The sequence below is a fragment of the Oryx dammah genome, unplaced genomic scaffold, assembly GCF_014754425.2.
Source record: "Oryx dammah isolate SB20612 unplaced genomic scaffold, SCBI_Odam_1.1 HiC_scaffold_23, whole genome shotgun sequence".
Classification (NCBI taxonomy): domain Eukaryota; kingdom Metazoa; phylum Chordata; class Mammalia; order Artiodactyla; family Bovidae; genus Oryx; species Oryx dammah.
The window spans coordinates 96265816-96277841 of record NW_024070207.1 but is presented as its reverse complement, the minus strand read 5'-3'; the positions used below and the strand labels follow the sequence as shown (position 1 = coordinate 96277841).

General features: G+C 45.7%; 1 protein-coding gene across 2 annotated transcripts in view; it reads right to left on the bottom strand.

The window, feature by feature from the left end:
* The window catches only part of SRPX (sushi repeat containing protein X-linked), a 149908-nt gene that overhangs the window by 68816 nt on the left and 69066 nt on the right, over positions 1-12026 (bottom strand). For both annotated transcript variants that reach the window (XM_040266316.1, XM_040266315.1), the window contains one exon: positions 10890-11066. In XM_040266316.1, coding sequence (XP_040122250.1) covers positions 10890-11066 — 177 coding nt within the window. The remainder of the gene's footprint in view (positions 1-10889; positions 11067-12026) is intronic.

The following is a 12026-nucleotide window of genomic DNA, read 5'->3' as shown; positions in this document are numbered from 1 at the left end:
AATGGCAACCCACTCTAGTATTCTTGCCTGGGAAATCCCATGGACGGAGGAGCCTGGTGGGCTACAGCCCATGGGGTTGCAAGAGAGTCAAGCATGACAGAGTGACTGAACAACAATACTGAATCTAGAAAAAAAAAATTAAAGCCATAAAGGAGGGGAGGAGGAAGGGAAATAGATTTCAATATAAAATTACTTAGTGTTACCATATTTTCTTGGAGCAACACTGTCAAGAGTGAAAAGATATTCTTACCCTTTGTGTCATGTAAACTAAACATCTAGATGATATGCTGGCTGGGTTGTTTTCCCTATAAACTAGACATATTGACACTGAGCAAACACAGCTCCAAATTAGGTTATCTGGGTGAAGAGTCTCAGCTTCCCAAAGCCACCTTCTGACAGCTAACAATGATCAGTCGAATTTGGCCTACTTTTTCAGAAGCGGTATTCTTCCAAACAAGAACCAAGAGGAAATAAAGCACTAACAATAATAGCTAATATTTATTTACTGACCCTTCCCTACTTGCCCAGCCCAGGCGAGGTACCCGCCCTGCATTATTTCACTGAATTCTTGCCACCACCCACTAGACTAAGTCTTGTTATTATCATCCCCATTTATAGTCTGGAAAGCCTTTCCTCTCTTTGGGAACTTCTTTGCAGTCTGGGATTTTAAGACATGATCACATATTTTTAAATCATTTTAATCAGTCAAAGACTTCTGTGTGTCTGCCTACTGCTGAGCTAGTTATTTCCCTCCATCCTCTGCATACACATTCTTTCCTGGTCATCACATCCACCTTCCCCATAAACCCTGGAAAAGCAGCAGCAGAGCGGACTCCTGTCACATTCTCAAGCATCAGGCCCTCTTTTTCAGCTGATGAGACTAGCTGGCCTGCCCTTCAGCAGATGCTCCAGAAACTGAAGTCTATTATTACACAGCCGTGGCCATCACTGCTATTTCTACATTATTATAAATTTCCATGAATGAAATAAACAAAGTTACTATAGAAACTTGATCACAATTCCTTGTTGAGTCAGAGTGCCCCCAGGGCCAGTTACCGTGTGACAACCTGGCAACTCTCATGAACATCCTGGCCTCTGCCCCACTCACTGGAGACATCTGACAAACTGTCCCCTGCCTCTGTGCTCTAGTTTCTTCTCTGCATATAAAATACCAGAAACAAACATGTTGCACTGTATCAACCACTGTTTATCTGCAAAGCTATACAACATACTTGGGAATATTTACTATGTCTAACCAGATAGATGGTGGAAATAAAAAAGAGGGTGAGGGCTTCCCTGGTGGTCCAATGGTTAAGAAATTGCCTGCCAATGCAGAAGACACAGGTTTGATCACTGGTCCAGGAAGATTCCACATGCCGTGGAGCAAGTAAAGCCATGTGCCACAGCTACTGAGCCTATGCTCCAGAGCCCAGGAGGCGCAGCTACTGAAGCCCATCCACCCTAGAGCTCGTGTTCTGCAACAAGGGAAGCCACCAGGATGAGAAGCCCGCACACCACAAGTAAAGATCATCTCCCGTTCTCTACAACTGGAGAAAAGCCCATGTATGTCCATTTCTTTAGAAGAAAAGAAGTTTTCCTGGGCCTGTGACCCTTCAGAATAAAGATTCTATTCCAAGCCTTATTTCAAGTTATCTATGGCCATGGGATGGGTTCCACCAGTGAGCTGTGAGAAAAAGTGACATGTGCAACTTCTGGGTTGTGTTTTAAAAAGGTATGTGTGTGTTTGTGGCAGGAGGTACTCTCCTCTTTCTTTTTCCTCCATGCTGGTTTGAATGTGTATGAAGTGGTGACCTGTGAACAGCCATCTTCGATTGCAGATGAAAGCTGCAAGTTGAGAGTGGAAGAACAAATGAGGAGGAGATTGGGTCTAGGACACTGCCCGGACATTTATATGAGAATGGAAGTTCTAACTTGTTTAAAGTATTGTGATTTTGGCCTTATTGATTTACCTGGAAATAGGGTATAAGCAACCACACCTGTTTTTTTCAAATTTGGTATGACATCTTCCAAGATGTAGTTCACTAATGATTTCTAAGCTCTGATTTCTAACAAAGAATACTCTGGTGAATTTCCTGGGAAGGTGGCTACCCATAATCCCCTTATATACATGCAGTTCTTCCTACCAACAACAGAATGGGAAAGACTAGAGTCTCTTCAAGAAAATAAGAAATACCAAGGGAACATTTCATGCAGAGATGGGCACAATAAAGGACAGAAATGGCAAGGACCTAACAGAAGCAGAAGAGATTAAGAAGAGGTGGTAAGAATACACAGAAGAACTATATAAAAAAGGTCTTACTGACCCAGATATCCATGATGATGTGATCACTCACCTAGAGCCAGACATCCTGGAGTGTGAAGTCAAGTGGGCTTTGGAAACAAAGTTACTGGAGGTGACAGAATTCCAGCTGAGCTATTTAAAATCCTAAAAGATGATGCTGTGAAAGTGCTGAACTCAATGTGTCAGCAAATTTGGAAAACTCAGCAGTGGCCACAGGACTAAACATTGTCAGATTTCATTCCAATTCCAAAGATGAGCAATGCCAAAGAATATTCAAAATATTGCACAATCATGCTCATTTCACATGCTAGGCAAGATAATGCTCAAAATACTTCAAGCTAGGCTTCAAAAGTACATGAACCGAGAACTTCCAGGTGTAAGCTAGATTTAGAAAAGGCAGAGGAACCAGAGATCAAATTGCCAACATCTATTGGATCATAGAAAAAGCAAGGGAATTATATAAAAACATCTACTTTGGTTTCATTGATTACAGAAAAGTCTTTGACTGTGTGGATCACAACAAACTGGGGAAAATTCTTAAAGAGATGAAATACCAGACCACCTTAACTGCCTCCTGATAAACCTGTATGCAGGTCAAGAAGCAACAGTTAGAAGCAAGAGTAGAAGAACTGGACATTGAACAATGGACTGATTCCAAATTGGGAAAGGGATATGTCAAGGCTGTGACGATATACAGCCTTGCTTATTTAAATTATATGTGAAGTACTTCATGTGAAATGCCGGGCTGGATGAAGCATAAACTGGCATCAAGATTGCAGGGAGAAATATCAATAACCTCAGTTATGCAGATGACACCACCCTTATGGCAGAAAGTGAAGAGGAACTAAAGAGCCTCTTTATGAAGGTGAAAGAGGAGAGTAAAATAGCTGACTGAAAACTCAACATTCAAAAAACTAAGATCATGGCATCCGTTCTCATCACTTCATGGCAAATAGATGGGGGGAAAAATGGAAACAGAAACAGACTTAATTTTCTTGGGCTCCAAAATCACTGTGGATGGTGACTGTGGCCTCAAAATTAAAAGATGCCTGCTCCTTGGAAGAAAAGCTATGACAAACCTAGGCAGCATATTAAAAAGCAGAGACATCACTTTGCCAACAAAGTTTCATCTAGTCAAAGTTATGGTTTTTCCAGTAGTCATGTACGGATGTGAGAGCTGGATCATAAAGAAGGCTGAGCGCCGAAGAATTGATGCTTTCAAACTGTGGTGTTGGAGAAGACTCTTGAGAGTCCCTTGGACTGCAAGGAGATCAAACCAGTCAATCCTAAAGGAAATCAATCCTGAATATTCATTGGAAGGACTGATGTTGAAGCTCCAATAGTTTGGCTACCTGATGCGAACAGCTGCTTCATTGGAAAAGACCCTGATGCTGGGAAAGATTGAAGGCGGGAGGACAAAGGGCAACAGAGGATGACCTGGCTGGATGGCATCACTGATGCAATAGACATGAACTTGGGCAAACTCCAGGAGATGGTGGGAGCCAAGGAGGCCTGGCATGCTGCAGTCCATGGGGTTGCAAAGAGTTGGACACAACTGAGCAACTGAACAACAGCAACCTTCTACCAAGAAGTAGAGTCTGCCTCCCCTCCATTTGATTCTGTGCCTGGCTTGTAACTTACTTTGACTGACAGAATGCAAGGGAAATGATTCTATGCTAGTCCCAGGCATAGGCCCTTAAAGAGTCTGGCACCTTCCGTGTTTACCATCTCAGAAGCCAGCTGCCATCTAAGGAAGCCCAATTATCTGACTTGAGTGGCCAGGTGGAGAAGATGAGAAATGAAGGGAGAGAGAAAAAAGGGACTCAAATGTTAGCCAGCACAGTGACCTCTGAGTGAGATGCTGCCCATGGGAGTGAAGCCGTCTTGGATCCTCCAGCCCCAGACATGCACCTTGGCCATTACCATGTGCAACAAAGGTGAGCTTCTCCACCAAGCCCTGCCCAAATTGCCAACCCAAACAACCATGAGCCATAACATGGTTGATTGAAGCCACTAAGTTCCGGGTGATTGGTTGTGCAGTAATAGATTACTGACACAAACATAAAAGAGTTGGAGGTTGTTGATGGAGGGAAGAAGGGGTCATTTCTTGGCACAGGGAGAGAGTGACTAACCAAGGCAGAACAAATCTGGCCACTGAAAATTTCCCTCATTGCTTGCTTCCCCCAGCTAGACTGTAATCCATGTGCATGTCCCTGAACAGGGTTTCCACTTCTTTGGCACCATATGAGATATTAGGAAACTTTCCCAATGGACCAAAGAGTTGAGAAGCAAAGAACTCCACAACTGGAAGTCACTATCTTCATTAGAAAGATGCCAAACTAAAAATTCATTGGAGATATACTACAGTGGTGCAATAACAGTTTACCTGTTTAATTTGTGCTAAAAATCATGCCAGGTTAAAAAGTGGAGCAGTATCTCAGCCTTCCAAGGTGGTAGTGTAACCACTGGAGACTTCATGTTTCCAATGCAGGGGACGCGGGTTCGATCCCTGATCACAGAGCTAGATTCTGCATGCCCTGGTTGGGCAAGTTCTACATGCCATGCAGTGGGGCAAAAAAAAAAAAAAAAAAGTGGAGTAGTATCTCAATCAAGCAACTTGTTGCAAAGCTGAAACTAGTTTCCTAAAAGTTTATAAATCAATGTGTATTTGTCAACCTGGGAAAAATTTTGTATGATTTCAGAGCATTTACAGCAATGCCCTGATACATTTATTCTCAGCCCCACAACGTTTGTATCCTCAACTGAATCTCTAAAAATAATACCATTCTGCCTAGCAAACTTCCTTGTGGGTCACTGGGTCAACCGAGCTGTCAGATAATTGGGAAGCTGGAAAAGTAGTCCATCAATGTGCATATCTAAAACTGCAGAGATTTTTTTTTTTATTCCAGACTTCCGTTTGTGTTAACTCTCCAACTATTCTATTCCACAGGAAATATAAAATAAGTAGAGAGTAGTTTCAGGAAGCAAGTTGGTTTGTATGTGGTCTTTTGTTAAAACATCTCAGCGGGGCTCCCTGTGTATCTCAAGATACTTACTCGGTTTTCATTGTCCATGGGTTTTAAATTTACTTGATTTTTTTTTTCTCTTCCTGTTGGCCTAGGAAAAAGTGTTGGTCCAAAGGAGAAGACCTGTAATTGTAACTGTCCATTGTTATATCTACATGCCAATGTAACTGGAAAGGAGTAAAAATGGAAAGAAAGAAAAAAATATACCCCCAAACAATAGTTGTTACAGTCTATGGGTTTGGGCTTTATATATATATATATATATATATATATATATATATATATATATATATCATGGAAGTTGTGGCTCTCTAAATATTTTACCCTCCTGCAATTTGCAGTATGTTTTTTTTCCCTCCTACATTGACTTATTTCTATCTATATCTGTTTTTAAAATAACCATGGACATTGAGTCTACTGCCAGAGTGTAGGCTGCCTAAGAGAATGAATTTTGACTTGTGGTCCTTTCAACTTAGCCAGACCACAGAACTGACCACCTCAGCATCAAAAGCCAGCCCAGGGTTCTCTCTTCCCTCCAGATCTGAAGAACTGAGAGGATTTCCTTAGCACTCAGCACAGCTGGGCCTAGAGGCATTGTTCAAGCCAGTGTAGAAATCTGAGAATTCCTTGGCCACCAAGTGTCAGCTCCTAAACTAAGCTGAGGCTCCAAGCTGTGCTCACAGACCCCCGAGCCCTGCCAACAAACCAAGTCAATAAACTCATTTAATAATACGTTGAAAGCCAAAGAGTCTGTGACATCCCTGGAGTAAAATTCACAGGGAACAAACTCCAGCTTCTCTGTCACAGAATAAAAGAAAGATGTGCCTGCTTGCTGTGTCTTATTTCTCTTTATTTTCCTGAGAGCTCATCGATCACTGATCTCCTTTTCACCCCCGACATTGCATGCACAAATTCCCCTACCCCCAAAGATGCCTGAACCTTGCCCTGTCCCACTCTAAGATCAATCCCCTGGAATTGGGGTTCATTTCTTAGTTTTTCCTCTCTCCCTCTGGGAAAGTTCCAGGCCCATCTGGTCCAGCTTAAGACACGCTTGTTGCTTTTTGAGAACAATCAGCAATTTCTTTCCATTGTTATGAACAATCTGGACATCTGAACACTGTGATCCCTGGAGGACTCTGCCAGTGCTTGCTCAGCAGGGAGATTTTCGAGTATCTCCTCCCCTTCCATCACCTCTACCCCTTCCAATATGAGGGAGCAGACATTCAAAGTGGGAGACAGGAGGGGCGGGGGGGTGGAGAGGAGTGTTCTGAAGAGCTAGCTTACACACTCCAAGTCACCGGGCAGCGAGTAAAAGCAACATCTGTGAGGGGCTCTTCTGACCTCAACATCTGGCCTCAGGTCATGTCCTTCTAGAAGAGTGCCTGGAGCTCACAGCCAGAGCACTATCCTACATGCATGGGCTGAGCAGGCCCGCTTTGCAGGCTCCTCCTCACTGAGAACTACAGCGATTTACAGGGAGATGTCTAAAACCTCAGAGCAAGGCTGCTGAGGACTTTCCTGGTGGTCCAGTAGTTGGGAATCCACCTGCCAGTACAGGGGAGATGGGTTCGAGCCCTGGTCCAGGAAGATTCCACATGCCTTGGGGCAACTAAACCTGTGTGACACAACTAGAGAGTAGCCCTCCACTCAACACAACTAGAGAAAGTCCACATGCAGCAACAAAGACATAGTACCACCAAAAAAATAATTAATAAATAAAAGAAAGTAAAAGGCTTCTGTGGCACAGATTCTGTTGGCACTCAGTTTTTTTTTTAGATCATCACCTGCACTGAAATCTTTACTGCCTGTACTGAAATTCTCATATTGACATGTCTTGGACTCCTTCTGCCAGCTGGGTGCCAGCTAGGTTGGCCAATGGGAGGCACTCCCATGAGGACAGAGGGCAGGAGGAAGAGGGAAGCCATTAGGCTTCTGGTAGGGGCTTTCATGAGGGTTTCCTGGGCTCCTGACTTCATTCTCATCCATGATAGTGTCAGCTGCAGACATGTCAGCCTCAGGGTGAGTTTATGGACTTTGGGTAACACCACTAGGCCACTTTTGCTCCCCTTAGCCCTTGGTTGGGATGGATTTCTGCTCTAACTAATCTCTCGATAGCACAGTACTAAAGAATCTGCCTGCCAATTCAGGAGAATTGGGTCAGGAAGGTTGCCTGGAGAATCTACCCACCCCAGTATTCTTGCCTGGGAAATCCCATGGACAGAGGAGCCTGGCAGGCTACAGTCCATGGAGTCACAAAGAGTCGGACATGACTGAGTGCACACGCACAGAATGTCTGGCAACAGTCTTTTTCCTCTTTTGTTCCTCCAGCCCTTCCTATATGTTTGTAACCATTGCCCTGTATTAACATCTCCTCTGCTGGAAACACCTATAATGGTTTCTGTCTCCCCGATTACTGATCAATTCAACCCCCCACCTAAATTTTAGAAAAAGAAAAGCCAGGAATAAATCTGAGTCAGTTATCTGACAAATTACTTGGACCTGGTGCTCTTGTTAAGATGGATATAAGGTAAGGTCCGGGGCTGTGATGTAGAAGATGTAGAAGGCTCACATCTCGGGTCAGTCCCCTGGCTATAACTGAAGAAAAAGGATGACCGATGCTGCCAAGGCAGACAGCGGACAGTGATACCGTCATGAAGACATCTGTAGGACCAAGGCCAGAGAAGCTGTTGTACAACTGCCCCCAGAGGGCAGCATCCAGTTTCAGTCACATCCCTGAATTGTCTGCCCAGATGCTGAGCTGTCAGGAAGGAGTCCTTGGGGGAATGGGCAGGCGCAGACTGAGCTGGGAATGGTTCTCTGCAGGATGGGCAGACCCAAGCAGGGTAGGAGCCAGGCTCCTGCGGTCAGCTGCCTTGCCACCTCTGTGCCAGAGCTGTCTCTGGATTCAGGGACTTTGAGCCTAAAAGCCTGGAGACATAGGCTTGGCTCTATGCAACATCAACAAAAGTCAAGGCCTTATCCGCAGAAGGGGGATTGGACTAGAATGTTCTGTTAGGCTGGGTCCTGGCAGCTCTAACACGTTATGAGTCAACAGTCTCCTGGAATAGTAGTTTTCAATTACCTGGATTAGTTTTGGAAAAATGCCAGGGCCCCAGATATTCAGATTTAAACTGCAGCTAGAGTTAAAAACCACTGTCTCAGAGCAGTCTGCCTCAACTTTAAAAGGACATAGGAATCCCTTGGGAATCTTCTTACAACGTGGCTTTTGATCTGTTGGGTCTGGGATAGGTCCCAAAAGTCTATATTTCTAACAAGCTTCCAGCTGGTGCTCAAACTGCTGGGCACTATTTTGTATTAAAGGTACTAAGTGTTGCATTAGTTGCTCAGTTGTGTCTGACTCTTTGCGACCTTATAAACTGTAGCCCGCCAGACTCCTCTGTCCATGGGATTCTCCAGGCAAGAATACTGGAGTGGGTTGCAATTTCCTTCTCCAAAAGGTACGAAAGTTCTTCCCAAATTTGGTCTTCCAAGGCAGATTCTCAACCTTTAGAGCATCAGAATGTCCTGGAGGGCCTGTGAAAATGCAGATTGCTAAGCCCCACCCCAGCATTGACAATCCTGCATGCCTGGAAATGTGCATTTCTAATGCTTCTGGTCAGGAGCCCACACACTCTGAGATCCACTGCTCTCAGATGATGGTCCTGAGTCTGGTTATGCACGAAAACCACCTGGGAAGCTTTTATAATGCCACTTGCCTCCTCTAGCTATCCCACATCAGGCTAACTGAATCAGAATCTCTAGGGTAAAACCAAGGCGTGTTGTTGTTCAGTCACTAAGTCATGTCCGACACTTTTGCAACCCCATGGACTGCAACTCCTCTGTTCATGCAATTTCCCAGGCAAGAATACTGGAGTGGGTTGCCATGCCCTTCTGAACCCAGGTCTCCTTCATTGCAGGTGGATTCTTTACCGCTGAGCTACTGGGGAAGCCCCAGGATCAAGGCATGGCTAGGTTCTAAAAGATACTCAGGTGATTCTAGTAAGTAGCCAGGGTGGGTATCCACTGCTCAGAGATGGGTGATTCTCAAAGGAGGGGTGATTTTTCTCCTCCCTCTTCTCCTCCCTCCAGAGGATACTGGACAATGTCTGAAGACATTTTTGGTTGTCACACGTGGGAGCTGGGGAAAGATGTCATTGGCATTTAGCAGGTAAAAGCCAAGGCTCTAAGCATTCTAGAGTGCAAAGGACAGGACCCCATGACAAATAATTATTGGACACCAGATATCCATTGTTCCAAGATTCAGAAACCTTGTCTAGAGCGGGGTCTAGGAGAACCCCAGAATCTGCCCCAGATCTCCTGAAGCAAAAGCTACATTTTTACCAAGGTTCCCAGGTCATCCCCAAGCTGGAGAAGCACTGTCTTAGATCAGTGGCTCTCTCTTTAAGCTCTTCTGAACACCCTAGAAGGCTCCTTAAAGTGCCAAGTGCTGGGCCCGTGCCCAGAGTTTGTGATTCAGCAGGTCTGGGGTGGGGCCCTGAATTTGCTTGTGTAAAGAGTTCCAGCGAGGACTTCCCTGGTGGCACAGTGGATAGCAATCTGCCTACTAATGCAGGGGACACAGGTTCGAGCCCTGAACCAGGAAGACTCCACATGCCACAGAGTAACTAAGCCCGTATGCCACAACTGAGCCCACACACTGCAACTATCAAAGTATGTGAGCCCTAGAGCCTGTGCTCTGCAACAGCAGAAGCCCACACACTGTCAACCAAGAGTAGCCCTTGCTCACCGCAACTAGAGAAAAACCAGAGAGAGGCAACGAAGACCCACTGCAGCCAAAAATAATCAATTAAAAAAAAAAAAAAAGAGTTCCAGCGAGGCTGCGGCCAAGGCTCCCCCAAACCACAACTAAGAGCTACTGCCAACAAATCCAGAGTCAGGTAAGACAGCCAAATCCCTGCCAGTTTAGCACACTGAGCATTTGCTGATTCCCAGAGTTGCTAACAAAGGAACTATGTCTGTGGGCAGCAAGACACAGAGCTGCTCCCCGCAGGACCATTCGGCCAAATGTCAACAACTCTGCTCAATGCTACAGGGCACATCCCAGAACTAAAATAGCAGGATTTCCCTGCACCTCTCTCTGCTAGCCTCCAGTTGCCTCGATCGCAATCCAAGAGAGAGACAAGTCATGGGAAAGCCATGAACTGTGAAGTCAACTCAAGCAAAGAGACTGAGGCTAGATCTGTGCTGAGCCAGAGAAATAGGGATGAAGAGAACCACGGAAAGCAAAACTGGGCCTTTGGCTTTACACATGGAACACAGGTATTTCCTTTAAAAATCCACTTTATGGGGACTTCCCCAGTGGTCCAGTGGCTAAGTTTCTGTGCTCCCAATACAGGGGGCCCAGGTTCCATCCATGATCGGGGAACTAGATCCCACGTGCTGCAACTAAGAGTTTGCATGCAGTAATTTAGGGATCCTTCATGCTGCAACTAAGACTGGGTGGAGATAGATACATAAATAAAAATTTTAAATCCACTGTATGGACACCCCTCGCTCCTCCCGAAGTAGGTGCCTCCTGAGGACTGGTGATATTTTCTTACCAACACAGGTGGCTGGTTGGCCGCTCCAGGCCTTGTTGTCCATACACCTGACTGTCTGCTCCCCTTTCAGCGTGTATCCTGGCGAGCAATAGTACTCACACTGGGAGTTAAAGTAGGCACCGTCGATGCACTTAAACCCTCCATTCACTGGCATGGCAAGGGTAGGACATCGCTTTTCTGAAAAAGAGAAAACCAGAGATTCAGCATGTCTTAGTTTTTGTCATGGAGTTTCAGAGTCCAGAAACTGAAAGCATAGGGGGAAGTTAACTGAAATAAAGCAGACAGAAGTCTGAGGAAAGATGGATGGTGTCACCAAGCAGGACGCCATGGGGCCTTTGGGGAGGCAGACCTCTTCCCATATCCTCCATGCTAACTTCTCTCTGAAGACCCAAATAATAGTATCTGATGCACACTCCCTGAGTTTTTCAAATGCTAAAACCACCACCAAGTGGGCGCAGTGAACTATATGATGACCCCAGACCCCTGGCGCCTACAATGTTAACCACCCTGTTTCCTCACCATCAACCAATAAAAGAACTGTGCATGAACTTTTCATGTACTCTGAGACCCACAACCCCTCCACACACACACCTGGCCTTTAAACAGGCTGTGCTAAAACCCTTCGGGCAGTTGGGAGGCGGGGTGAGCTTGGGCTCGAGCCACTGATTCTCCTTGTTTTGTCCTGCAATAAACCTTTTTCTGCTCCAAACTCCAATCTGGAGTAAGATTGTGCTTCCAGGGGAGACCAGTGAAGGGTGGGGGAGGCAGGACGGGGAGAGGAGGAAGGGGGGCAAGGTGGTATCTCAGGCCAGGTGAGCCTCAGCCTGATCTCGCAGGGGAGCCCTGGAGCATGATTGACACCTGAGTCTGCCCTGCCTCCAGGCGTGGTAGCTGGGCTTTCAGAATCCTTTACCCGTCAGCAGTACTGGGCAGCTAGAGGCTGCCCATGGGGGATGCTCTCCCTGTTAGGATGGAGAAAACAGTGGTCTGAAGGAGCAGAGCCTCTTCTTCCTCAGAGGAAGGTCAATCAACGGTACAAGTCATGAAGAGCAACTGGCAGCAGGGCATCCAGGACACCTGAGAGAAGCACACACTGTCCAGGATAGTCACCCAGACGGTATAGTCGTCTACACAGAC